Below are 27661 nucleotides of genomic sequence, written 5' to 3' on the forward strand. Positions count from 1 at the left end.
GAAAGAGGAGTTGGCTGATAATTGAGAGAGCAGGCATCTGCCAAGTTTCTTCCAACCTGAACATGGAAACCTGGCATCATCTTCCTTTTTGTGAAGCACTGTTCATGTACAGAGAGCCTTTTAATTGGCTCTTGTGGCATAATATAACGTCACCTTCTCTCCCCTCTCCTCCCCCTTTCTCTCTAGCGCAGAATCTTCTCTACTTGGACATTTTAAAAGATGATTGTACGGTGTAAGTGCTCAGAGAACTGAAATGAAACGGGGGGCGGGGGGGTCTAAAACCTGAAATAGCAACACGATATATAACCATGGATCTGTACATACCTACGTACACGTATGTTTTATGTGGATAACGCATACCCAGACACCCCTGTGTCTGCACATGCGCACGCTCTTCCCCTGTCGCCACTATTCCGTAGGGAATTCTGTATTAAACTCGTCTGCTGGGAACTCCCCTCGTGGCAGGACCGGTACAGTAGAAATTGCCGTGCAAACCCGAACTGTTCTCGTTTAGTGTTGGTAAGCTAGCTGGTTAATATGTCAGAACGGCTCTGCTCTTAATTCTGTAGAAATCCATTAGCAAGGTGAAAGAAACTGAATAGGGTGGAAAAAGCATAAAACTGCGTATTTAGTCATTGTATTTAAACTGGAGCTGCGGTTGGAGATTTGGTTAGTGTGTTCGTGGGCAATCTCAGATCGTTACCGAAGCTTTTAGAGTCTCATTCCGAGGGACTTACCCTTGACCAACTACTCAATGGCACTGATATTAAGATAAAATACACTGTCTTAAGCTGTACGAAACATACTGAGCTCTGGGTTGGAAGTTTTTACAAAACATTCCTGCCGAGTGTCCCCTCTCTGGGTGTTATCTGAACCATCTGGGCTTCCTGCAGGTTAACGGCCAAAGGCAGGAAACCCAGCGACTCCTGGAAGAGGCCCTCGGACAGCGTGCGCCCTCAGTTTCTCCATGGCAATGTTTAACTCCCTTCTCGTCTTTGCTCTGATCTGTGTGACGGGAGCTTTCTTTGGAAGAGTAGAACTCGGCTCTGGGAGCAAGCACCGCGTGACGCTGAGGCATAGGAGTTAAAGCACTTTCTTAAATTCTTTAACGTAGGACTAGCGCCTTTTTTAAAAATGCTTGCATGCTGCTTGAGTCTCCCGAAGCACATCCCTCTGGCGCGGCGCCTCGGGCTACGCCGATGCGTTCTACCGCTCAGACCAGGCTTGTTTCAGCGGTTTTTGTTAGAGGCAGCAAGGCTGCCTCCGCCCAGCACAGGGTGCTTGCCGAGTTTCAGCGAGACACCTGTAAACCTGGCTCTGTCCTCTCCTCTGTCGGGGACGGGTAACGTGCACCAGGCTTCAGGCGGCTCAGTGCCACCCCTGCGGGTCTGTCTCTGTGGTCAAACACGAATTGGAAGAGGTGACCTGCAAAAGCCAGAGCGAGACGCGGAGATGGAACTGAAAAGAGAACGCTGGTCCTGTCCGCGCTGCAGCACGCAGGGGGGGTTCACTCTGTGTGGTCCAGGCGCTTGCTGCCTTCTGCAGCCCCCTCTTTTTAGCAACGGAGCGCCCGAGGCTCTCCCCGGCACGGCTGTCCATGAGCGCCCAGCTCCTGGAGACACCCACCGGTCTCCTCCCAGACACACCGATCTCCGCCTGCTCTTAGGTGATCTGTAGACCGAGAACCTGTCAATAGTTCTGTCCATAGTTTTACAGCTTGTATTTATTTGTATCATCTCTTTTGTCTAGGAATGTAAAGTGATCCTAAAATACAACGTGTAATAAAGTCAATCAGATTTATTGCATCTATCGAAACGTGCCCGTTGTTCATTCTTAACTTGTAAGCAACGGCAGGGTTCAACGTTTTACAGAGCCTTATGCTATTTTTATCAAAAAAAAAAAAAAAAATTAGTCTCTCGGCAAACTACATTCTTACTAAGCGGTAAAGCAAGAGCAGAACTGCCCGGCACAGGGCACCTCGGGAACCGCCAGCGCCGCAGCAGCCCGGGCCGGGCCCGCCCCCGCCGTGCTTCTCGCTAGAGGGAAGCACCGAGGGCGGCAGCGGTAACGGCCGCGCCGAAGGAGCCCACCCCAGCGACCCCCGCCCGCGGCGGGCCGGCTCCGTGGGGAGAAGCAGCCCCGGGGCACAACGCGGGTCCGAGGAGCCGGAGCCCTCAGGCAGGAGCCGACATCTTCCCGCCCCTCGCGGCGGCAGGAGCTCGGCCGTCCTCCTGCCCTCTCTCTCTCTATCCCGGGCTTCTGCCGGGGCCGAGGAGCGCTCGGTCCCGCAACCTTCCACGCCCGCGGCCCGGGGGGAAGGCGCCCCGCCGCCATGAGGCGAGGCCGGCGGCAGCGGCTGCTCCCGGCAGGCCCCGCTGCGCGCGCAGCGCCCGCCGGGAGCTGTAGTCCGCCGGCAGAGGCGGGGCCGCGGGGAGGCGCGGCCGCGAGGACTACAACTCCCGGCAGCCCTTGCGCTCTGTTTTCCTTCAAACCAGGCCCAGGCCCGCCGCGCGCCTCGCGCGCCCGGCCCCGCCCCTTCGGTCGCGGCGCACGGGTCCCGCCGTGTCCCACCGCGGCCACCGTCGCCGAGCCCCGCCCCCTTTCCCCCCCCCATCCTGCTCCCAGCCCTTTGACCCCGTTGTTATGTCGGGCCCGAGCCGCCGCCGCCGCCTCCCGTAGCGCACGGAGCCGCCCCCGCCTCGCGCGCCCCGCCCGCCCCGCCCCGCGCGCCCCGCCGGCCGCCCGCCCGCGCGCGCGCCCCCGCCCCGCCGCCGCCCGCCGCCCGCCCGCCCGCCCGCGCGCCTAACGGTCCGCGCCCGCCGCGCCGCCGCCCCGCGCGGGAGGAGGATGAAGGAGATGAAGCAGCGGAGGAAGAAGGAGCGCACGTGGGCCGAGGCCGCCCGCCTGGTGAGGGGCCGGGGGGGGGGGCGAGCGCCGCCGCCCCGCCGCGGAGGGCCTGGGGCGGGCCCCGGGAGGAGGGGGCGCGGGGGCTCCCCCGGGCCCCAAGGGGCCTCCCCCGCCCGGGGGCTTCCGCCGGCTCCGGCCTCTCCTCGAGTAACGGGGCCGGCGGCGCCGCCCGCGGCGGGGTGGGAGGGGGAGGGGGGCGGGCGGGCGCTGCGCCCCGGCGGGGCGAAACCGGGGGCTGGGTTTTGCTGGGGGCGGGGGTGGTGCCGCCGGTGCCTTCCCCGCCGCCAGCGTCTCCTCCCCGGTTGTTTTCCTTCCTGAGCCCGGTGGGAAGGGGAAGAACCCCGGGGCGGGGGGAGCGCAGCCCCTCCCGGCCCGCCGAGTGGGCTCTGGGACGGGCTGCCCGCCGTCCGGGGGTCCCCGGGGCCGGGCTGTGGCGGGTCCCGGGACGGGCTGTCGGGGCGATGCCGTCCCGCAGCGGGTCGGTGTTCGCCGCCTTGCTTGTTGCCCGCAGCCCCGTACCGGGCAGGTCTGGGGCCGCTCTCGGTGTGGGAACGGTTCGTTTTCTTCCTTTCAGGTGGATTTTAAGGCTGAGCGGGAGGAACCGGAGCCTCTGGAGCGGGGCCTGGCCCGGAGCCTGGGCACCGCCGCTGTCAAAAGTTCCTGGTTTAATTCCTGAGGTTACAGGTTTCTTCCACCCACTGGCAGCGCCCAAACCGCAGGCGGTGGGAGCGGTGTGGGCTCGGCCGCCGGTACCGGTGGCTGCGCTGAGCCCCGGAGTTGGCATCGCTGCGGGCGGACGTCGTTTTGTCACTTTTTAGGTGGTAGGAGAACGTGGGTGCGGGTACGTCTTAGTCTTTTTGTCTTTGAGAAGCTGCTGGTGGAAGGTTTGAACTTCCAAACCTGCGTCTGCTCCGGCGGCGTTGGCGCCGGCCGGCTGGAGCGCCGCGCTCCGTCGCGAGGGAGAAGGGCGATGCCCCTCCGTGGAGCGTTTCAGCCGTGTCTGCCTTGAACCCCGTTTGTAAACTGGGATCTATAAAAAAGCAAAATAACTTCAGCGTCTTTCAGGTGCTGAGCGAGAGCTGGTCAGTAGTTTTATTCCAGGGGTGCGTTTGGAGGCGGTTGGGCCTGTCGCTTGGCCGCGGGGTGCCGGCGGCCGCCACCGTCTGCTTCTGCGGGCGGCTGGAAGGAGCTCGGTGCCTTCGGCCTCTGCCCCGGAGCTGCTCGCTCTTGGTGACACGGGGACGCAGGTCTGTGCAGGTACAGGAGTGCCGCTATGTGGAGGAGGGGATGCTCCGATGGCCGCCGTGAACAGATCCCCGCGGTTTCCCCCGCGCGGCCCCGCGGTGGTCCTCGGCGTGCGGGCGTGTGTCGCGTGTGGACGCCCGTAGGAGCGGCTTTACGGGGCTCGAGGGGGTTTTGTTTCCTTGTTTTTTCTTTGGAGTTTATTTTGGTTTCGCCTGGCCGAGGTAAGCGTTGGAGCCCAGCGACGTTCTGAGGGAGCGGGATGGGCGAGTCCGGCTGAGACTCGTGTCTGGCGCTGGGAGGCTCAGGATGGGTCTCGGTGCTCCTTCTGAGAGAGGGTTGTTTGGCTGTCAGAGTGTTTTCTTACTGCTTGCCAGGAGGAAACCTAATCAGACAAGCATCTATCTTCCAGCGACTTGCATAATCTTCTGTGTGTAAATGATAACGTTTTTAGACCCACATGACTCTGCCTGAAAAACTGGAGACGGGTGTAAACCAGCCTCCGTAGGACCTCGCTGCGGGGGTCCGGTGGTCCAGGACGGTGTCGTGCGTTTCTCTTTCGAGGTCCTGGTTCTGCGCGCCCAGCGTGTCGCTGCAGGGATGCTTTCCTGCTGGCTGGCCTGGGGGGCAGACATGCTGCGTGACCTCGCTCAAGTGCCCTGAGCTCTAACAGGTGAAAACAGTCGGTATTTATGGGCTGCCCAAAGCAGCACGTGAGACCGTGGCTCCAAACCCGTCTCCTGACAAACCTCCCCCCCCTCACGTGATGGGAGAGGGAACTCTTCGCGCCGTTCCTCTCACCTGTCTTTTGGCCAGAGCCTCGGGCACGGGCACAGCGGGTGCCTGAGATGCCTGAGCCTCAGCAGCATCTTAGAGCCGTTGGGGAACCAGAAATAGACCCATCTCGCACTAGATTATCCACTTAGAGAGCCCTACAGTTGCGTAGCTGCGCTCCCGGCTTGCAGGACTGATTGTAAATCCACTAAAAATAGATCTTCGTTTAACACCAGTCTTACACATGCTCGCTGTCAAAATGCTTTTAATTTTCCTTCCTGACGCGCTATTGTGTTCTGTGCTCCTCTCGACGGTTCTGAGAATCACGGGCAAAAGAGCCTTTCGGCGCTGCTGCTCCTGCGGAGCTGACGCCGCGCACGTTCCGTAACATCGCCCGTAAAGTTCCTGCGAACACCCGGAGCCGAGCGGCTCTTCAACAAGTGCCGCCAGAGCGAGGCGCCGGGCAGGTTGGTTGGGGCAGCGAAGCGAACGTCCGTAGGTGGGGGCACAGGAGCCCTTGGGATCTGTTTGGGGGTCAGGAGCAGCTGTCGGCGTGGGGGCCGGCGCTCCCGGCGGAAGGGTGCCGCGGCGCTGGCAGCGCGGGGCTGGCGAGGGCCGGTGCCGGAGCCTGGGCTGTGGGGGCTGAAGCTGCAGGATCTTCTCTCCCCCGTTCTTCCATCGAGCGGGCCGCGCACTTCGTGCAGCTCTTGATTGGAAATTGTTCCCCTGAGCGCAGCTGCTTTTATCTTTATGTAAATGCTCCTTCACGCTCGGTTCTAGGCTGCGTTTTTCGCTTGCCGTGTCTGTCGCTTGAGAGGGGTTTTATAAACGGTGAAGAATTTCCTTATTTTCCAGACGGGGCACGTTCCATTTCGTGGATCCTGCACTCGGGAGCGATGCGTTTCCCCGTGTCGGCTGTCCGCCGCCTTTGAGTGACGGGGTGACAGTTCGGGGGAAGGCACGGAGGTGTCGTGACCTGCGGAGGGGTTTTGGTTAGTGGGGGAAACGGCGCGATGGAGCTGTATTGACTCGGAATTAGAATGGTTCGCTCTCTCTGAATATGGCTTATCGCTTCCTTTGATCTTTTCTTTAAACTCTTTGTGTTTTCTTTGTGTTTTATCTCTGGTTACGTAGCTCTCAAATTTCCAGCCCCTCCCAGGTTCGCATTCCTGATGCTTATGATCTTCAAGCATCTGAAAAATACATATTGGGCAGATAGGATTTAAGAAATTCCTTTTGTCACAAAATACAGTCAAAGCGCGGAACTGCAGCGACGTGGGTTGGGCTTTTCTTGACTTGCAGAGGTTGGAGATGGTCTGGAGATGTAGCGGTGCCCTGCACGGCCTTTTATTTATTTATTAATGGGGTTTTTTTGCAAGTGCCCGGCTCGTGCGGCTCCGGCAGGCAGGCTGCCGGCTTCGCGCCCGGCCGCGGGCTGCGGTGACTCAGTTCTGGACGTTGCTGAGGCAAACGGGGCGGTTGGGTTCCTCGCTGGCTGCTCGCACGAGTCAGACTGAAACGCGGCGTCGTGCCGCCGGCTCCTCCGGAGCGCGGTGACGAGCGAGATCGGGACCGTGGTTCTGGCCGCGAGGCCGGGGAATCCAGACCGCAGCTGCGACCGAAAGGTGCCCGGGTGAATTCCCGCGGCTGCTTTTCTGGGGGGGTGGTGCAGGCCCTGTCCCGTGTCGCGGTGGTTTCGCTCGGTCGGACCCGGAGGTCGGTTGGGTTCAGTGTCTTTCGCATTCAGAGCGCGGGGCCGTCTGCCTCGCGGGCCGGCAGCGTGTGTCGGGCAGCTGTAGGGTAATCTGCTCCCAAAGAAACGCCGTGGTCTGCGTCTACTGCAGCTTATTTTTGTTCATTGTTTCCTGTTTGTGTGGGTAATCTTCTTATCCACAGAAATGTCCGGTCCTCCTTTTGAATCCTCGAGCTCTGGCTTCTAGGCGTTTGGGAGCAGTACGTTCCACAGGATTTAAAGAAAAAAAGCAAAGGACTAGGAATAGCCTTTGGGTTCTTGGCGTAGAAGTGGCAATTCTGTGCTCCGCAGGATAACGAAAGGATGAGTTGTTATTTGTCGTGTTGCCTTTTAATATCCGATTTAACTAATTTTCTTTCAAAGGCAAGCAGTCCAAATCTGTTTGGTGTCTCTAGCCATAATTTTTATCCACATCCTTTACTGTCGCCATTGTCCTTTCCTGAATTCTGTCCTTCTCCGACAAGAACTCCGACTCTTTCCCGTGATACCCTTCTGGAGACGGAGCGAGGATGAAACGAGTGCGGTAACCCCAGGAAGGCACGCCGCGGGGCCGCACGGTCGTGCAGCAATACTTTTATTGGCAGAAAAAACCTGGGCGCTTTTCTGAGCGGCAGGAAGGCGTACGGCCGGGAGAGCGTTTTACGTCGTTACAGGGCGCTAACCCGGCGCAGTCTGCGGGTGGTGTGTGGCAGCAGCTCGGTCTGGTGCGTGTTGAAGTCGGCGGGAGAGCTTCCACTGGTTTCGTGCTGTGGGGTCAAGGCCAAATTCTGCTGCTTTTTCTCTCCTTTGTGCTTGTGTTTCAGTTAATTAGGGAGCAGGTTAAGGTAAGCCTTGCCTGATCTAACCTGGAGGTAGCCTGACATTTTTAGCGTGTGTCTTTTGCAGATGAGTAAAGTTTTCAGAGGCGTATTACTGGATCTGAACGGCAGCTCGTGGAGTAGGTCTGTGAATGCAGAAGCAAGTTCTGTAATGACACGTGGTCTTTCTGTCTTTTCAGGTGCTGGAAAATTACTCTGATGCTCCTATGACCCCAAAACAGATTCTCCAGGTCATAGAGGCTGAAGGACTGAAGGAAATGAGGTTAGTATTGATGATCTTGTCTAAAACACAGTGTGGAGCATGGGGGAGGCGGCATACGAAGGCTTGTGTTGCTTCGTGCAATTCTGCCTCATCTCCAGCCCACTTTCCTTCTTCCTTTTTTCCTCTTTCCAGCATGGTAATTTCAGATGACAGCACAGACATTTCTGTACAGGTTGTGGTGGGTTTTTTCTTTGACAATAACAGGAAGCTGTTCTTGGATTTTTTGTTAACGTACAGAGTCTCCTTCGTCCGTCTGTTGTAAATAAATGCCTCTTGCAGACCAGACTCCTGCATGGTGGCGTACTCCGAAGTAGCTCCCAGTAGCTTCTGCCACTGTGACTCTCGTTTGAGAACACTTTAAGTTTTCCCTCCTGCGGGGCTTTGGTTCTAGCGCAGACACGCGACTCAAAAAGCCGCCTTCATTTTATGGTACTGTACTGGCTTCTGCTCAGGTTTTCGAGCACCGTGACAGCTCAGATCACACTGCTGTGGCTCTGGACCTTGTAGGGAGGAGGTGCCCATCTCGGTGTGGGTTTCATACAGAAAAGAACCTGATATGGAGCCTCAGAAAGGACAGGAGTGGGTGACTGTGTCCCTTGGTTAAGTTCCTGTGACCTTCTGCCTGTTTCTCTGACAGTAGCAGGAGGGAAATACAGCGAGTCTTGCAGCTCAAAGGAAGTAGGGAGCCGTGATCGGCCACATGCCTCGGGTAGTGCTGCGTGGCAGAGAAGGAAAGTGCCTTCCAGAGCCAGAAGGAGCAGCGTCTCTTGGCTGCTGCCCGCTGACTGACTTCTGGGGAATCCCGGTGTGTGGACTGTAGTCTTGCTTCCCCCTCGCCTTGGTTCTGTGGACTGTTTTCCACCGTGGTGTGTGTTTGTGTTTCCAGAACCTGTTCTTCACCCAGCTACAGAAGGCGAACCGATTTCTTCTGGGACCTAGCGACTCCCAGTGCTAGCGTGTTTCTGCTGCTGGTTTGTGTCTGCGCTCGGGAAACAGCTGGGGTGGTTTGAACGGCGGAGATCGGTGATGCACACAGAGGTGTCGGGTGTAGGAGCTGCCGGTGTTTGGAGGGGGGCGATGCCGGCGTGTGTCGGAGCTGTCGGCGCGCCCGCTGCCACGGGCCGTCCTGGCCGAGGAGATCTTTACTGGTCGGGAGCAGGGGGTGGGCTCGCAGCTCTGAGCAGAATTCAGACAGGCTGTGGAAGGGGACCTTCACCCAGCGCTGCTTCAGCCCCCGCTCGGCACCTCTCGCGTCCGTCCTTTCGCTGGAGCAGGTGGCTGGGGATCCGCGTGCCCGGGCTGTCCTGCCGAAGGCAGTGGCCGGTCTCTCTTCACACACCGGAATTATCTTGGTGCTCTCCCGGTTTTGGCAAGTGCCCTGTCGCAGCACGTAACTGAAGACCAGACTTTGGAGCATGTGTCACGTTAAATCCCGCAGGGCTGAATCGTTCCCTTAAAGGGCGGTGTTCGTCCCTCGGGGTGGCTGCTTCTCCTTCCCCGTTGTTAATCCTCTGCTTTGGGAAAGGACCGTTTCCTCCGGAGCCTCATTGTTCCCAGAACCAAGGCAGCGCCTCTGCCTCGCTGGACACGCCGCGGACTTCGGTGCTTGTGCAGAAGCTTTTCCTGAAACTCCGTTTCCTGAAGGAAACAGCTCGGTGGCTCGGGATGTTTTTCCCTTCGGACCGATCCTGGGGCAGCGTTCCTGCGCCGGGGGTCGCGCGGGTCTGGTGGGAGGGCACTGGTTCCTCACGGGCGGCACCAGTGGTCCTGTGGGGCTGTCCTGGAGCCAGGGCACTGGGGCCCAGCACCGCTGCTCGGCTCTAGCCCTCAGGAGAGTTTTAACTGGTTGGGGGTTTTCTCGTTTCGGGGAAAACGGTTCATTTTGCCGTTCTAAGACAGCGCACTCTGCGGCTGGTCAGCGCGTGTGGGGAACGCTGTCGGACTGGGCAGAAGGCTGGAAATTTTTATTCATAGTATCTGAAAACGATACAGGGTGGTTTTGTCTGTTGCCAAGGCTTGTGAAGAAATGTCCAAAAGACGAACGCCTTCAGGGTGGAAACAGCAATTGTTCAAAGTTTTCAGTTTGAGACTGATTTTCTTTGAAATATTTTGTCTCAATCCAGTTTTCGGTTTCACTTTTAATAACAATGAAGTCGATGCTGCGCTAGTGCCTCTTCCAGGTAACTTTCTGCCTGCCTGTGGGTGACTTCTTGGAAAACACGAGATTACGTGGCGCAGAAGTTCCATCGGCGCGAGCGTAGGATGGTGGCTTTAAGCAGGTTGTTACGTGGGACTCGACAGATGAGTGCAGCGGAGCTTTGCTGTGTGACTCTGCTGGTGCAGAGCCTGTGGCACGGCAGGGAAGCCGTTCCAGAGACGCGCGTGTGTACGGTCTGTGCTGCTTTTGTTAGGTCCTTCTCCTGCTGAATAAATCTGGGGGTTTTTTGTAAAACCATTCCAACTCTGAAAGCTTCAAGCAGAGAAAGGGAGGAAACGGGTAGTAAAAGTTAGAGACGTCTAAGGATGCCTGGGAGTAACTATAAAATGGGCATAACGTTTCCTGTTTTCTGCCGGTGGCTCCGCTGTGATGGGTTGAGGCTGACGTGCGGCTCAGAAAGGAAAACGGTGACACTTGGAGTGAAGCGCCCGCGCCGTGGGGGTAACGGGCGTCCTCTCTGCTCCCCTCAGTCAGCCAAGCGGTGCCCAGACACGTCCTCCCGGCTGTTTTCTCGGTAAGGCCGTTTCTTAAAGCTCACCGTTTCCGTTCTGCGTTCCAGCGGCACTTCCCCCCTGGCCTGCCTCAACGCCATGCTCCACTCCAACTCGCGGGGAGGCGACGGGCTCTTCTACAAACTGCCCGGACGCATCAGCCTCTTCACGCTGAAGGTAAGCGCCGCGCTCCTGCCCTCGGCCGAGCGCCGAGGTGTGAGTTCTGCAGAGCTGAGCCTTGAGCTGTCGCTGGGCTTCGCCCCAGCTGGGGCTGCTGCCTGTGAGAGCGTCGCGGGAAGGTGGCTGGGCTTCGTTATTTCCTTAGAGCTCCTACCTGTCGGCTATATTCAGCCCTATGGGAAAAACTCCTTTTAGAAAAACCCTGTTATTTCTGGAGTCGTGCAAGCAAGATCAATCCTCTCATTCCTGTACTCGGTGTCCGACTCGGGTGGCCGCGTATCTGAGCAGCCCCGTGCGCTCCTTTTCTGCCAGCCACAAGGGAACTCGGCCAACCAGTGCATCAAACAGGGCCAAGAGCTTGTAGCCACAAGTAAAATCTGGGTAGAAAAATGTATGTTCATCCTCCTGGTGATTTGTTTTGTGTTCTGCTGCACTCGGTGTGCATTTGGTGTCACCGTTTTCCTCAGGTCTTGAGGTCTCTGTGGAATGTTTTGTATTTAGTTTATTGTCCCAGTAATCCTAAATGTGGAAAATGTTTCTGGTCTCAGGGTTTTCTTTTGCGCTGTTTTGTGCTGTTGGATTCCCTGATAAATATTAGCCTGACAGACAACAGGTATCTCGGCTATTTCACGTGCATCTTTTTTTTTTTTTCTGCTGTCAGAAAATTTTGTTTGATTGCCGTATTTTGCTGAAAATAGATGGATTTGACTTGGCTTCGATGGTACAAGCAGTAAATGCATCTCTTGAGCTTACTGTCTTAGTGTTCGCCTACTCTGCTGCTACCTGTTCTTTTGTGGTACGAACGAGGCGCTTTTCTTCAGTAGGAGCCGCTTGCTCGTGGAAAAGTGCGACCCATTGTTAACCTCGTGTATTTTGAATACATTTGAGTAACTCGTCTAGGAGGTGTCTGTGAAGTGTGTTGGCACTTTCGATGGCTTCTGTTCACTATGAGCCCAAATACACTTCAAAATGTCTTTCTCCATCAAGGATTAAAACAGGGAAGATGAAAGAAATTAAGCTTAAAAGCTATATCCACCAGCCGTTCTGTTCCCGTCGGTTTAAGCCGTAGTGGCTGGGAGGGAGGGCTGTAGCCATCCCAGTTCTCTCTGCCCGTTCAGAAGGATGCCTTGCAGTGGTCTCGGAATCTGTCTGTGCCAGAAGGGGAGGAGCTGGAGGACACAGCAGACGCAGAAAGTTGTGAGTCCAATGAAGCAAGCACTGTGAGTGGTGATAACGATGGTGAGTGTCTAATGACAGTGATCTTAAACCGCGGGATCTACTTCTGTGTCTGACCGAGTGCCCGTCTCTTCCAGTGTCTCTGGATGAAACCTCCTCTAACGCCTCGTGTTCCACTGAGTCTCAGAGCAAGGGACCAGCTGCTACCAGGGAGAGCTGCAGAACCGCCTCCCAGGTAGGGAAAGGGCGACTGAAGGGAGCACGAAGCCTCTCGAGGGGACCCTTCGTTACTGCCTGTCGGGGACTAGTGGTGCAGGGGCGCCTCGGAGCGAGTTACGGGGCCGTCTCCTTAGGCGAGGAGTTTGCAGCGTGGGGAGGGATCGTGTACAGGAAGGTGATGTTGAATTCTCTGCTGTTCCTAAGTGTCAGGAGACCTGGAGATTTACCGAGGAGCCAGGTGGTTCTTTAACTGAGGAACACGCTGCTGAGAAGATTATTTTACCCCTCGTAACGTCTTTGTTCCCTCGTCTTGATTTTGGTTTCTTTCTGGCCGGCAGACCACCAAACAGAAGAAGAAGACCGGCGTCATGCTGCCGCGCGTTGTCTTAACACCGCTGAAAGTCAACGGGGCGCACGTGGAGTCTGCCTCGGGTGAGCGCGGCTGTCGGGAGGAGGCTGGCTCGTGACGGCGTAGATGGCTTTTGACCAGCCTCCCTGCTTACCGTGCGTTTGCCTGAGGGTTTCTTTAGCGCCCGGTGAGAAAGCACGTGGCTGCAGAGCGCTCTGTGTGTGTGTGTGAGTCCGTCAAAGTGGTTGGCACTTGGGCAACGCCCTGTAACGGTGGCTCTGTTGTCGGCGGGTAACTCCTGTGCGTTAAACCACTCTCCAAGTCGGGCTTCTGCTGTTCTTTGCCTATTTTTGTGATATTGTTTTGCTTTCAGGCTTCACGGGAAGGCATGCTGATGGGGAGAGCAGCAGCACGTCCAGCAGCAGCAGCAGCTCTTTGGCCCTGTGCAAAGCCACCTTGCGTAGCAGAACAGAAATAAACAGGGATCCTCCGCAGCTCCTGAGAGGCATCCGAAAGCCCTCGGCTGGTAGGTGCTTCTGATGAAGGGTGGAAGGATAATGGGCCGTAAAAGCGGGCGATGCCCCGGTCTGTGCCTGCCTGAGAAGAGAACACCAAGGTTCTCGTCCTTCAGAAGGCACCTGACGGTCTCGAGGCTCACAAGCCAGACCTTCCTCCCTGTGAGACAGTAGTTTAAGTTTGCCCGCTCTGAAGAGCGGCATCGAGAGTTGTACCAGAATGTGACAGAAATGTCAGAATTCCTGGTGCATGTTAATTAATCAGCGTGTTCGAGAGTCCGTCTTCGTACTCGAGTACTGCAGTCTTTTCTCCTACGGCTTGCTCCTTCTCCTGTAGCAGCCGGACGTGAGTTTCTGGCCCGTGGTGCTGGAATGCTGTCATACAACAGCGTTTGTTTTACTCGCCTGTCCTTAAACTACAGGGCAAATGAAGCGGAACAGGGGCGAGGACATTGACTTTGAAACACCCGGTTCCATTCTCGTCAACACCAACCTGCGAGCGCTGATCAACTCCAGGACCTTCAACGCGCTCCCGTCGCACTTCCAGCAGCAGCTGCTTTACCTCCTGCCCGAAGTGGACAGACAGGTAGGAGGGTGCAGCACGAGGGCGTTTTCCACCCCCCGCCTTGCCTCTGGGCTGCGGCAGGGCCGGAGCAAACGGTTTCGGTTTGTCCCGTCAGGTGGGGGCTGACGGGCTGATGCGCCTCAGCGGCAGCGCCCTCAACAACGAGTTCTTCACCCACGCGGCGCAGAGCTGGCGGGAGCGGCTGGCCGATGGTGAGTGGCTTTGCTTTCCCGCCTGCCTGGCCGGGGCTCGCTTTATGGCGTTTTGTGGGGTTTCTTTTGCAGTTAACGAGCGGGAATTCGGTCCGGCTTTGCAGCGTATCTGGCTCTGTTGCCCTCAACTTTTCTTCTTTTTTTCCTTTTTTCTTTCCTTGAAACTCCAAGCCGTGTTTTCCTTCGGTGCCGTGGGACCTTCAGAGCGAAGCGGTGGAGGTGTAAAGTAGTGCCAGAGTTCAATGGCAGCCTGTGCCTGGTCGAACGTGGTCTTTCCTTTGCTTGAGGCCGTGTGAGCGCGGCCCCGAAGGAGTCGCAGGCAGCGCGCGGCCCCGAGCAGGGCGCGGGCAGAAAACGCGTCCTTCGCGCACGGCCGCCGCGCTGCTAAAGCACGGGAGGTTGCGTTTGCGGAATCGGTTTTGCCTGGAACTGAGTTTCAGTCTCTTGCTTCCGCGTAGGTGAATTCACCCATGAGATGCAAGTTCGGATCCGGCAGGAGATGGAAAAGGAGAAGAGAGTGGAGCAATGGAAGGAGAAGTTCTTTGAGGACTACTATGGACAAAAGTGAGACATTTCACCTCATCTGTCCTGTTTTATCTGTGTGTGTGCAGGCGGCAGAGGGTGTTTCTGCTTGCGGATGCCTGAGAAGGTGCGGCACAAACTCCTCGACAGAGTAACGGGTTGTGGGGTGAATCGTTCAGAGTGTTGCTCCAGGGGAATCCTCAGTGGAATCGACCGGGCGACGGCAGCGTTTCGTAGCCCGTCTGTTTTGTTTCCAAGACAAATCAATATTGCTCATTTTCCGTCACAAATCTTCACTTTTTCTTATTTTCCTCGTTCCCTGTGAGAGTAACGTTAGGGTAGCAAATGTGCAGGTGTCTCGTCGCCGCCTGGCGTAGCGAGGTTCGGGTGAGCCTCTGCTCTGTAGCCTGCGCGTCACTGCGCACGGTGGCGTGCGGGGCAGCTGTAAGCGCATGAAGTGCTTCAAGTAGGAAGGGCCTTCGCTCTCAGCTGGTCTCTGTTTGCCTCGTAGGTTGGGCTTGACCCAAGAAGAGTCCCAGGAGCAGAATTCGGTGCAAGAAGACGCCGAGAACAGGACGGGACTGGCTGTTAAAGGAGAAGCCAGGCTGCCGCGCGGTCCTGCTGCCCGGCAGAGAGACGGGCACTTCAAGAAGCGCTCCCGAGCCGACCTGCGGTGCAGAGCCAGGCGGAGCCTCTACAAATTGCGGGAACCCGAGCAGACGGAGGCTTCCAAAGAGGCTGCTTCCGTGGGCCCCGATTCCTCTCTCCGTAAAGAGGCGAAGCCCGAGCTAGACCTGAAGAAGGATGACCTGACCGGCCCCTCGGCCGCGGCGCTGAAGCCGGAGAGTTCGGAGTCGCACCTCTCGGCAGAGGCTTCCAGATTGCACAGTCAATCGGAAGATCCGTCGCTGGCCGCTGCAAACAGAATTCCCGGGTTGCCCCAGGAGAACTCCGCTCGGGAGGCCAAGGACCAGAAGAGGAAATGCTTTGAGGAGGCTGCCTCCGCGTCCTTCCCCGAAAAGAAGCCCCGGCTTGAAGATCGTCAGTCCTTTCGTAACACAATTGAAAGTGTTCACCCAGAAAAGCCACAGCCTACTAAAGAGGAGCCCAAAGTCCCACCCATCCGGGTAGGAAAGCGCATTATAGCTGCTCGGTGTCTCGGGGCTGTCATGCTCAGTAGCATCAAAACATTATTAAAATGTCAAGTGTTGTCATCTGAAGAGGAGCGGCGGCCGGGTTTCATTGGTGGAGCTGGCTGAGAGCCTCTCGTTACCACCGCTGGCTCTCTTCTGTGGGCAGGCAGAGAATGGAAAATCATTCCAAGGTCTTTGCAGGAGCGCACGGGGTAACCTTGACTTGCTCTGGTAGTTTGCATTTCTGCGGGTACAGAAATCGCTTCTCCTGACTTGCTGCCAGGGAGACCTTCGAGCCGCGTTCTTTGTCCCGCGCGGCCGCTCGGTTCCTTTGCTTTCGGGCAGAATCTCCGTATTCCTTCCGACTTTTCCTGTTTGGGCTGGAGGAATCCATCTTGTTAGCGTCAGGGTAGTCGTCCTGACGCAAAGGAGACCATTTTGGTTTCTGAGGAGCTGAGTGCAAGTCACTTATTTCATATTTGCCCGTGGGCTCTGGGAAAACAACGTTAATATTAACTGAGCGTTCCGTGTCGCGTGGCAGAGCGCCGAAGCGGAGGTTAGGGGGCGCATGCTGCTTCTCTGCCAAAATCCGTTTTTAAGTTGGAATTTTAAACGTTGGTTGAATCCTTGTGCTAAGAATTGGGACGAACGGCTGCTGGTAAAACGCGTTCCTCCGCCTGAAAGCGGTCAGACAAACTAATCGCTTTTCCCTTTCTTTCAGATTCAACTTTCACGTATTAAACCACCCTGGGTGGTTAAAGGTCAGCCCGCTTACCAGATATGCCCCAGGATCATCCCCAACACGGAGCCCTCCAGCCGGGGCAGGGCCGGGGCCAGAACCCTCGCAGACATCAAGGCCCGCGCTCTGCAAGCCCGAGCCCAGCGCGAAGCTGCCGCAGCCGCCATCGGGGGTGGGGGCGGCCCAGGCGGAGGGAGAAGCCCGGACGAAGGAGGTGGCGGAAGAGAACCCGGCGGCCGCTCAGAGCACAGGAGATCGAAGAGAACTCGTGGAAAGCGTTCGTCAGATCTACAGCGAGCACAACTACTGTCGTCTCGCCGTCTGAACGGGGAAGAGGCGCGCGCCGAGGGGGCTGCCCGGGAGGCCGACGCCGGTTCCTGCCTCTCTTCCAGACCAGAGCCCTTTTCTCCCGGGGGCGAGGGGAGCGGTGATCTGCCAGGCGCGGCGGGCGCTGGCTCAGGGGAAGCTCAGCCCGGGGATGGTTCGCCTGGGAGGCAGCTCCGTGGTGCTTTGGCTGGGTCGTCCTTAGACAGTGCAGCTTCGGAGAAGCAGGAGGAGAGCCCCGAGCAGCTCCTCCGCCACCCAAGGACCGAAACCCCGTCTTGTGGTGCACCGCAGGAGAGGCAGAGCACAAAGCTGAAGCACGCGGTTCCCCCGGTAAACGGTCTGTCGTGTTCTCAGGTGCAGGGAGCCGCGGTCAGTCCTGTGGGAGGCAGGGCTGGGCCAGAACCCAGCGGTGTCCGTGCTCCCGCCGTGCAGCTGGGCCGTCGCTCTGATGTGGAGGGGAGCTCCTCCGGCGGTCCTGCTCCTCTGCCGGAGTTCTCGTCAGGGGGTAAAGAGCGCCGTGAGCCAGAAACGGTGCCGAGGTTTAGATTTAATGGCTCTGAAACGGTTGTGGGAAAATGCGTGGCCGACGGCGCTGACTCCGAGGCGGGGGGTGCTGGAGCGGGGGGAGCGGCCCCTGCGCTGCGCGGCTTCGCGCACCTGCAGGCGGAGGAAGAGGGCGACGACGAACGAAGCGGCGAGGAAGAGAGCGCGGAGCCTCCGCTGAAGCCCTCTCCGCGGGGCGGCTCTGTTTCCCGGGGCAGGATAGACGCCTCTGGAACACTTCTGCAGCGGAGGGAGAGGGGCCCCAGAGCAGAACCAGAAGACGCACATCGGGCACCGGGAGAGACTCGGGAGCTCAAGGCGGGCGGAGACGATGAAGCGCAGAGCGCCCACAGCGAAACCACGGACACCGCTTCGGATTCTGAAGCTGACGTAGGTGATGAGACCGGGGAGCCAGAGGGGCGCTTCGGCAGCGTCACCTCGAGGGAGGCGGCTGGGACAGACGACTCCTGTCGCAGCAGCGCCGAGAGATGCGATAGGGTTAGAGCAAAACCATCCGTGGAAACAGGTGGTCTGGCCTGCGTTGGGGACTTCCCGGCAGCCGCGGCGATGAGCGCTCGGAGACGGGGACCGCGTGCAGCGTCGCCCCAGAAAGCTGAGCGGCCGCCGGGCTCTGCTCGGCCCCTGTCCTCGGCTGAAAGCAGCGGCCCTCTGGTGGTGCAGCTGCTCCAGGGAAACCTTCCGCTGGAGGAAGTTCTCCCAGTGTCTCACGCCAGCATCAAGCTGGAAGTTACACGGCCGCCGCTGGGCCAGCGGTCAGGAAGCCTCTCCCTGCCAGCGGAGAGAGGTGGCAGTTGCTGTTTTGGCCGAGAGCCTTCCCCAGGCGCAGGAATAAAGTCGAACGCCCGAAGCAGGAGCGACGACTTCCACTCGGCGAGATCTCCCGTGGATCCCCAGGAGAGGGGCGGAGCAGGGCCCGTGTTGCCTGGAGCAGAGGGTGCGGAGGATCAGTCCGGTCCAGAGAAACGTTCCAAGGTCAGCTCGGCTTTAAGCTGCCCAGACCAGCTGGCGAAGGTGGCAAGTGCCTCTCAGAAGCCTGAAGATACGGGCCCTCGGGAAAGAACGTTCTCTTCCTGTAGCTTCGAGGAGCAAAAGGAGTTGCCCAAGGTCCATCGGGTGCCACAGCCCAACGCCTTCACCAGCGTCGTTGCAAGTAAAAGTCCGGAGAAGCCGAAGGCGTCTGCAGAGCCTCGGTTTTTGGCTCCAACTGCAACTTCCCTTGGTCCAACTCAGACAGGGGGTACCTCGGTCAATACAGGTTATGTTGGAGTTCAAGGCAAAAAACTCTTTGGTTCTGGTTCTCCTCGCAGCCCTGGCGTCAGGCTGCATCACTCCAGGGCCTCGGATCGAGCGTCAGCCACGGGCACCTCGTCGCCCAGCGGACAGAGTCCTCTGGAGCAGGGCCGTGCGCCAGGAGAGGGAACGCCAGCGGCAAGGGACGGATGGACTTGCAAGCAGCACGCGGCCGCCCCGGGAGGGATGGAAGCGGAGAAGGGGTTGGCCCGTGGCAGCCCGGCCAAGAGCGACGCGGAGAACAGGAAGGAGGCGGCGCAGAGCCCCGGGGAGCCGCCGGCGCCTTTGCAGAGCCTCCCGCTGGTCGCAGACTTGCCGTTTTTTAAGTTTTCAAGGGAACCAGGAAAAGGACACAATCACCCTTTGGAGCCTTCTTCCATACCCTCGCAGCTCAATATCAAGCAAGCGTTTTATGGGAAGCTTTCTAAGCTGCAGTTCAGTTCCAGCGGCTTCAATTATTCATCCAACACTCCCGCTTTTCCCAGAAGTCTTGCGGGAAGCGTGATGCAGCTCACCCACAAAGCGAACTTTGCTGCGAACCGTAACCCGGCCCTTTCCGTGCAGATGTTTGCCGAGAGCAGCAGCGTTGACGAGATATCGTTCAAGTGCTCGTGCAGCCTTAAAGCCATGATCATGTGTAAAGGCTGCGGGGCCTTCTGCCACGATGACTGTATAGGACCCTCTAAGCTCTGTGTATTGTGCCTTGTGGTGAGATAATAAATTATGGCCATGGGACAAACTGTATATTCAGTGTGTGTATTTTGATAACGACTGATGCTAAAGCCTGTACACCAAGTACTGTTCTGTTGATCATAGGAACGCTGTTACACTCTGTTTTGGTGAGGAAAGTTGACTTGCCTTCCCACTCAAGTCTACAGCGCAAACCCTTTCTGGCCGACGGTGACGCTCCCGGCCCCGGCGCGATCCCTCTGCCGCCTGCTGGCCCGCAAGGACTGCTCGTGCTCTGCCGGCTGCTGGGGCACGGCCGAGGACCCTCTGTCGAGGAAATCGTCACGTCCCGAGGAGCTGGAACAGGGTCTTTTCTATTCCGGGGCTGCGCTAGGCGAGGCCCGACAGTCTTCCACTCTCCCCTTCTGCCGTCTCCGCTCCCGGGCGGTGTGGGAAGGGCCGGAGCTGCGCCGCCCCGACGGGCTCTGCGTCTGCGGCGGGACGTGGTGCCCGGCGAAGCCTCTGCGGGGGCTGCGGAGCCAACCCTGCCCCGCGCGGGGCCGGCTCCCTGGGCGCCAAAGAGGAAGAAGAAAAACTGGCCGGTGGCAGGTGCCCAGGCAGGGCCGTTGCTGGTCACGGGAAGGCGCGGGGCCCGGGGAGCTGCACGCCCGGCGGGGCTCTGGGACCGGCTTCCACAAACGGCCGGGGGTTCCTGCGAGCCCTGCGGCATTGCAGCCCTGCGGCGAGGACCTCGACGTCGACCGCTCGCGAGCGTCCAGCTGTGCATCTGTGTGACGACCATCTAACATTTAAAGCAGTGTTTTTTCCTTTTTTTTTATATATATTTTCATTCTTGGATGTATAAAGTGAATTATTTGGCTCCTGTAAGTATCCTCTATGCATCTGTTTGATCATGTATTTATATGTTGTACACAGTACTGGCCAACTCTGTAAATGGATGTAATGTACATAGACATAAAGGGTTCTTCTTTTTTTCTTCCCCTGGATTTTCAGGCTCTACAGCAGTATTGCATTAAAGTGGTGGTGGTTATTAATCTCCAGCTGTAGCCAGCGCCCCTGTCTTCTGTCTTGCCTGAGGGGAGGCTCAACGTGCCAAGGGCTGTCCTGGTTCCGGCAGCCTCCCTCGGCCCAGGCGTCGCGCGGGGTCCTGCCCGTGGGCCTGCGGCCTCGAGCGTCGCCCGCGGGGCTTCGCTGGGCCCGGGGCGCTGCCCTGGCCGCTCCTCTCGGCTGTTGCCGGCGGTTGCTGGAACCGATCTCTGGAGCGAAACCGCGACTCTGCCCCTTTGGGCAGCGGCTCGTCGGGAGCGAATTGCTTCAGCGCGGGGCGAAGTCGGCTCTTACTGAAGCTGCAGGAGCGAGAACTGTAGGGGTTGGTTTTCTTTCTCTTGTCCCTTTTCTAGCTCTATCCTACCTCCCTCCACCATGCACTTTTTTTTTTTTTTAACCGTACAAGTCCCTGTTTGAGATGCAAGCCTGGGGGGTGCAACAAGTCTGGTCTCTGAAACGGTTTCTCCTTACTGCATCTGACAGCCTCAGAGAGCGAGAGCGAGCCCGGCGCTGGCCTGCGCTCGCAGCCCGGGGTGAACCGAGCGGCGGGCGGAGGCGTGAAACCTCTTACCAAAGATAGGGAGCGGAGCCGGGGTCTGGCTCTGCCTCCTTCGGGGCCACTGGAGTGTGCGGATGGAACTGGTCTGGTTCGCAGAGCCCTGGGGGGGGCCTGCTCATGTATGTCCCTTGTGGTATTGGAAAAATAAACACTCTGTAAAACCTGCTTTTGTGGTTTCGGTCCTTTTCTTCTGAAATCATCCCCGTGCTCTCTAAGGCAACGTTGCTTTTCCTGTCCTCGTCTTTGAACCAGGAGGGTTCCAGAGCTCTGCTGGGACGATCATGGCGCGGGGCCACGTCGCTGCCTTGGCCTTATCAAATCGGTGTTTGTACCCTGGCAGGAGCGGGGCGATGCCCTGGCTGCCGGCAGCAGCACCGAGACCGGCCCAGGCATCCCCAGGCGGGTCTGGCTGTGGCGTGACGGGGCTTTTCTGCCCCAGTGGGTGGACGTTGGGCCTGGAAATGTTTTCTAAAGAGCATAACGATGCGATACCAATTACACTGGTTATCGAAACGGCCTGTAAACGTACGTTAGGGACGGTCCCAGGCAGTAAGAACCGAACACCATGACCTGTGACAGGGCTGGGCTCTGGGCTCCCCGCGTGGCTCTCGCGCACGGCAGAGGCCGAGCTCGTCCATCGGGTGCGGGGCCGCGGCAGCGGTTCGGGCCGTACGGTGGCACCGTCCCGCGCTTCCTCGCGGTCGGTAGCGCTGCGGCGTGGCAGAGCAGCGGCGCCCCGTTCTCCCCGTTCCCCCGTCTCGCTAATGCCGGGGGTTGGCGAGCTGCCTCGCTCTGCCTGCTTTAAAGGCCGCGAGGGGAAGGGAAAGGGGAGCGAGGCCGAGCGTCGCTGCGTGCGGGGGGGCGAAGGAAGCTCTGTCCCAAGCGTGGGAGGGGGTTTATGGTTTAAACTCCCCATCACTCCCGCTGGGAGACGAGATTTGCCTGTAGGTGGCCGTCGGTCCTGGCTGCAGCCCTTCGGTGGTGGGAACCGACCCCCCAGGAACCCGTTGACCTCGGACACCTCCTGCGCATCAGCTGCGGCACGAGCCACGGGTCTGCGCTGGCACAGGAGCCATGCCCACGGCAGTGGCTGGTCCGGCACCAGCTTTTTGGGGAGAAAAAAAGGGTTTTGGGGTCTCTGGTGGTTCATTGATGTTCTCCTGAGTCTGGCAGGCACTGGCTGTGAGCACAGCTGTGGTTAAAGGTGTCCAGATAATCTAAATATGCTGAAAATCAGTAATGCAGAAAGTGAGCAGAGCTGTTACTTAGGAAAGCTTTAAAACCACTAAATAACTGACATCACGTTTTCTATTTTATTGGTGTGGTGGATGGTGATGTCAGAATTGGTCACGTCCAGAACAAGGGAGCTTGGAGGTTTGAAGAGTCAAGCGCTATTAATGCCAGAAGGTCACACAGAGCAAATATAAGTAATTTTTTTTCCTCTGTGCTATTTCTCTGGTAAATAACAGATTTTCTCTCTCACAGACCGTCTGCTCTTTGGGTTGGGCTCCGCAGTGGAGCCGGCTGCGGACAGAGGGGACTCCCCAAGTCGGCCAAGAGCCCTGCGGCCGTGGCGCTGCAGAGGCAGGAGCGGGTCTTCCCGAAGGGACTGACGGCCGTTCGCACCGGTGGGACCGGGCGCTGCCCCCCCGCGGCTGCCGGCCGTCCCCAGGCCCCGTTTGAACACGGGAGCAAAACTTATCCCGGGGGTTTGTGGTGCTGACGGGATCGTGTCGGGGAGGCGCTTTGCCTGGGTGTCCCACACACCCTGGGTGTCCCACAAACCCACGAACCCGGCTGCAGATCCAAGGGCGATGGTTCCACCAAAGCTGCAAAACAATTTGACTCAACTTCCCTGGGTCCTCCCGAGTGTCAGCCAGCCGCTGATGCAAATCAGATTTTTAATCTACACAGCGCTTTGAGATAAACATTTTCTGGATGCAAAGATTTATTATACTTAGTGAATAAAGCTGATAACGAAAAATCAGTATTTTCCATGAGGGAGAGGGAGAACTTTCCACAAACTTCAATGAAAACTTTTTTTTCTTTTTTTTTTTCTTTTTTTCTCACAAAAAACAGACACTTCACAAAATTAATTTCGTCAAAATATAAGTTAAGCATAAAATCTGTGACTAGCCCCACTTGTGAGTGCTAACGCTGCTCTCTATGGTACCCGCGGCTGTCTGTTAAGGAATGGAAAGCACAGCTTATGTCAACATTATCCAAAGATGTATTTTTTTTTCTTTTAACACCTAAATTTAGCTCCCGCTTCAGTGACCAACCGCACCGGCCTCTCGCACAGCGCGTAGGCTGGGGCTGGGGAGCAAACATGGGCTGGCGACGGGGCGAGGGGCAGCGGCCGGAGGGCGCCCGGGGCCGGCAGCACCCAGCGCTGCTCGACAGTGGAGGAGAAAGCCCTTTTTGTTATACAGTGTTTATTAAGTAGATTCAGTCTTATATATGATATACAGATTCAAAAGGAAAAAAAAAAAAAAAAAAAAGGATTCCACATACTTATGAAATCAGTGCATTTAGCAAGTAATACCATGGAGATAACAGCTTGATTAACAGCTCATTGGTCTTCGTTAAGTGAGGGGAACAGGGAGTTGGCCTGTGCTAATCATTCCACAAACAGAACAGAATTAAGTTGCATCACATATATAATAGACACACATTCTAAGAATTAAAATATTAAGCCACATTTACTGGAAAAATCCACAGTATATAACACAAATAACTCTTATCAAGCTCGTTGAGGAGGAAGTGCTCATCTGCTTAAGAGCCACATTAAGTTGCATAGGTGCCTATCTGCAAAAATATCATTTCAAAATGAATCAATTGATTAAGCAATAAAGTGTCGCCTTAAAAGCTGGATTAAGTGCCATACGCTTTCTGCCCGGCCCTCGGGAAAGCACCGGCTTCCCAAGGAGCCGTCTCCTGCTTCGCCCCGGAGCCCCCCGCCTCCCGAGGGCGCGCTCCCACCCTCTCCGCCCGACACCGGCGGCCAGCTCGGGCGATCCCAGCAGGTTCGGCGAAGTGTTTCCCACTATGCTGATGAGTGTTTCCCCCCCTGCTCCCTTGCGAGCCCCCGCGGCTCGAGCGCTCTTCCGCGGTGCCTGACCCTGCGCTGGGCTCGGCAGCTTCCACCCTCCCGTCCCGGCCGGTGAAACGGCAGCGCCGCGCGGCTCTGCCCGAGTTCTGGCGCTTCGCTGCCCTGAGCTCCGGAGCAGCTGGCGGTTGGCATCGCGGCCAACCCCTACATCGACTACTGGGAAAAAAAAACAAAAAACAAAACCACAAACAAAAACCAAACACGACAGCTTGTGCAAAACCCAAAATCGCTTAAAGGGCGTTTCGAGTCGGTGGGGTCTTCCTTAGGGTGGGTGCGTGTGTCAGTGGGTGGGTGAAGCTGTGGCTTGGTTAAGCAGACGAACTGGGTGAGGTGCATCTTCCTCTTCAACAGCAGGTCTCGCAGGACACACAGGGGCCGGGAGTTCTGTACATGTAAACAGTACACTTTCACTGAGTCCAAAATTAGGAGCAAAAATACAAAGGTTCACATTGGTCTTAGGTAGATACAGGCGAAGAACTGAGCTGTGCAGCTCCGAAACAACCGAACAAAAGTTTCTAAAGCACCACTAAATTATATAAAAATCAGACCATGGACGGATTGTAGTTGGTATTCTGGTGAAATACTATGCTACCTTGTAAAAAGTTTTACAAAAAATTACAAATCAAAAGTATATTAACCCTCTGAGTTCAAAGCAGCATTTTTTTTTCATGAACTGGTACTAAATCCGACGGCCACCCGGGGGAGGGAAGCGGCCCTTTGGATCGGGGAGGTACAGGTTACGTCTGCTCGCAATCCTGGGAACGCTCTCCCATGTAGAACCACCGTCATGGGACCCGCACATCCGGGCAGGATGGTTGTGTTTAAAATAAAATAAAGTAAAATAAAATATTTAAAAAAAAAAAAAAAAAAAATCTATTTTCGCGACCAGTGATTAGCTTTTCTTAAACAAACCCAAGAGCATCAGACCACTTGCTAACCCAGCATTCTCCTTCCACCTCTCGGAAGATCAGGAAAGCCGGTGTATTCTGCTCCTGCTCACTCCTTCTCGTTGAGAACCCGGACTAGCGATTCCTGACCCCGGCCCGCCCAGGGAGAGCGCAGGAACGTGGCTGTGACAGAGTCCCGGCGCAAGAACAGCCGCGCCTGAGCACGGAGCAGCACGGAGGTGGCTGCGGAGCTCGCTCCAAAGAAACTATAAAGCTGCGGCTCACCAAAAAAAAAAAAAAAAAAGCAAACCAAAAAGAAAAGAGGAAAAGAAAAAGATCCCTGACAGAACTTCGTAGTCAATCCCATTTGTCTCACGACTTGTCACAGGTGTGGCTGTCACCGGGGCTTTGGGGATCCGAGTCTGTACCATTCAGCTGCGCGTTATGAACATCAGTTGTCGGGACAGGGCCGGCTGCTGGACACCTTCCTACGCAACCACGAGCCTCGTCTGTCTTCTACAGCAGTTTAACAAAGTGTAAGAGCTACTAAACTTCAACACATGCTAAGACAAGTTCAAAGGTGATCTGGTAACGACAGCTAAGACTTGGATAAATAAAACTGAACAAACTGTAGCTGATGGTGATCTGTCCGTAAGCCCCTGGGTAACCCCTTCTTCAGTAACTGGGTGGCAAACCTATGGCTGAACGTTCTCGACGGCCTCTGACGGGGAGGGAGGCACCGACTGGGGTGGGATAGCGCAGAGAGAGAGAATTCCGGGACGGCGATTGTCTCTGCCTCTCCTTCCTTAACGTTAAGACTTTCACAAATGGCTGCGGTTACATATTTTTGTCAAAGGTTTGTTACTTCATGGTATTCACACAAAAATAAATATTTACATAAATTCCAAGGATGGGAGGACGCAGTGGACAAACCAAGCAGGCTTGTGAAGTGCTGGGGAAAGCGCGAGTCTGAACCCTGGCTCGGGGCGGGGGCGGCCGGTGTCCCCCACCCCGCTCTGCCGCCGCGGGCAGGGAGGGGACGGGGGCTCGGCCCAGGCGCGCCCGGCTCCAGCGTCGGCTCAGGTCTATCAAGCCTCATCTCTGCACGGACCCCCCGACTGCACCGAAGGGCCGGGGGCAGGTCCCTTTTCTCCAAACGCTACGGGAAGTCTAAGGTCTGGGGGAAAACAGTCAATGCAACGGCTAATCCCTTCCGCGGCCGGGCCAGGCGGGCCCGTCCTCAGGAGCCGGCGGCTTTGCCGGTTCTGAGCCTAAGAGCAGGGCAGAGGTTTTGCTTCTCTTCCAGTGTGTGGGGGGTATATGGGGTATAAAGGCTCTAAAGCAAACCACCCGGGTCCGCTCCCGGCTGGGACCTGCCGCTGCCACCGGTAACGGCTCCAGCCCCCGCCAGCGGCGTCAGCCCCCCGGAGCAGCGGCCTCCGTCCGCGGCTCAGAGCGGCCGAACAAGAGGACAAAAGCTGGCGCCAAAGAGAGAACGCGGCTCCCTCTGAAACGGGCGTGCGGGGCTTCACACTTAGGGACTTCATCTCCCGCGGGGAGGACTCCGGCCCGGGCCAGGGGAGCTGCGGGGGCACGGGGAGGAGCGGGGGTCCCCGGCAGCCGGGCTCTGCCGCTCTCGTGGCTCCGGAGCACGTTGCATTGCTTGGCTCGGCTCAGCGCCGCCGCGCCTGAGCGAAGTCCCTGGGTTTAGCAGCACTGGTAGTAGGTATTGCACTGAGCAAAACGAAGTGCATTATTGGGGGCGGGGGGGCGGTGACGGGGCAGAATGGTCATCGGACTGCGGCTTTTCCACACTTTGGGAATTGTGGGCTTGTTCCAGGACTGCGAGCAGGGAGCGGGGAGGATCCTGGGCCCCAGAGAGGACTTGGCCAGTTCTGCTGCTGAGCGTCGCCCGTCTTCCGCAGAGGAGCGAGCGGCCCGGCCGCACCGAGCTCGCCCGGCCGGCAGAGAGCCGGCACTCGCCGTTGCGGCTCCCAGAGGGTTTATTCTCCTGGTGCTGCCCCAGGGCTGGTTTCACGCGGGCCGGAGCGAGCAGCCGGGCGCAGCGGGGCGGGGGCGAGGTGCCGCCCAGCAGCAGGACCCCGGCGGATCCGCTGGATCTGCCGGGTGGGTTCCAGCCTCCTCGGCGCGATCCACGCGTCTGCGACACTCACCGCCCCCCAGGACCGGCTCGGCCAGTCCTGGAAGAAGCCCACAAAGGAGTGTGAGGTAGAGTACGGATGGTGACCGCAAGACAGTGTTTCTCAGGTGTTTCCTTCCTTCCTTCTCTTATCTGCAAGGCCTTAAATGAGCGCGAGACATCCTTCTAGCCGGAGGGCTGCTGAGCTTGCTGAGTCTCTGCGGGAGGTTCAGACCCCACTGCTGCTACGGGACCGCTTAGAACGAAGGTCTAAGCAGGACACTTGCTCGCTCCATTGTTCAGCTGCCACCTACGCTTCTCACTGGAGGCTGAGCAGCCTCGAAGTCTAGGGCTGGATGGCAAACTTGCTCCCTGCGGGACAAGGGCTCCCCAGAGAAACAGGCAGAGCTGCCTGGAAATTAGTAGTGTAGTGATATGGAATGTGTTATTTCACAGGAATAAATTCCTTCTGATCAGACAGACAAAAAACTGGCAATCTGTACAAACTCAAAAGAATCCATTTTTCAGAAAAATAAATTACTAAGGGGAGAGGAGGGTCCATTTCTCAATAAATATGTGATTCAGCTCACCTAAGACTTGGAAATTATCTGGGGACGGGAATCTAACATTTGGGTCCACAAAGGTTATTCTAAATACATCTGCAGCCCCAAACCTCCCCAGGCTCCCTTCTGCCCTTCAAAGTCCCACATCCTTCCAAGCCGCAGGTTTGGCTTCTGGTCGGCCAGACGCACGGGCGTTGGTACGGTTCAAAAACGTGTCCTTGTGCCTGAAGTCCCAGGTGCTTGGAGTGTAAAAGAAAACAGGTCTTTTGGATTCCACCTTCTAAAACTACATGTACCCGCCGCTTCACGGGAGGACGATGGTGATCCTGAGCAGGACACCGCTGGGAGCCTCTTTCTAGCAGGTATAAATTGTCTTGTCGACAGCGGAGCGATGCGGACACGGGGAG

At 57.2% G+C, this 27661-nt stretch overlaps 1 protein-coding gene across 1 annotated transcript; it reads left to right on the forward strand.

Annotated features, from left to right (window-relative positions):
* Nucleotides 1-2847: 2847 nt before the first annotated feature.
* On the forward strand, nucleotides 2848-19000 carry ASXL1 (ASXL transcriptional regulator 1). The gene is made up of 12 exons (XM_086474615.1): nucleotides 2848-2907; nucleotides 7674-7756; nucleotides 10534-10642; nucleotides 11764-11884; nucleotides 11959-12056; nucleotides 12379-12472; nucleotides 12763-12915; nucleotides 13327-13490; nucleotides 13585-13681; nucleotides 14140-14245; nucleotides 14715-15330; nucleotides 16058-19000. Exons 1-12 carry the CDS (start codon nucleotides 2848-2850, stop codon nucleotides 18971-18973), a joined length of 4617 nt encoding a protein of 1538 aa, XP_086330741.1. The 3' UTR covers nucleotides 18974-19000.
* The last annotated feature ends 8661 nt before the right edge of the window (nucleotides 19001-27661 follow it).

Source organism: Leptosomus discolor, chromosome 17 (genome assembly GCF_034619465.1).
Source record: "Leptosomus discolor isolate bLepDis1 chromosome 17, bLepDis1.hap2, whole genome shotgun sequence".
Lineage (NCBI taxonomy): Eukaryota > Metazoa > Chordata > Aves > Leptosomiformes > Leptosomidae > Leptosomus > Leptosomus discolor.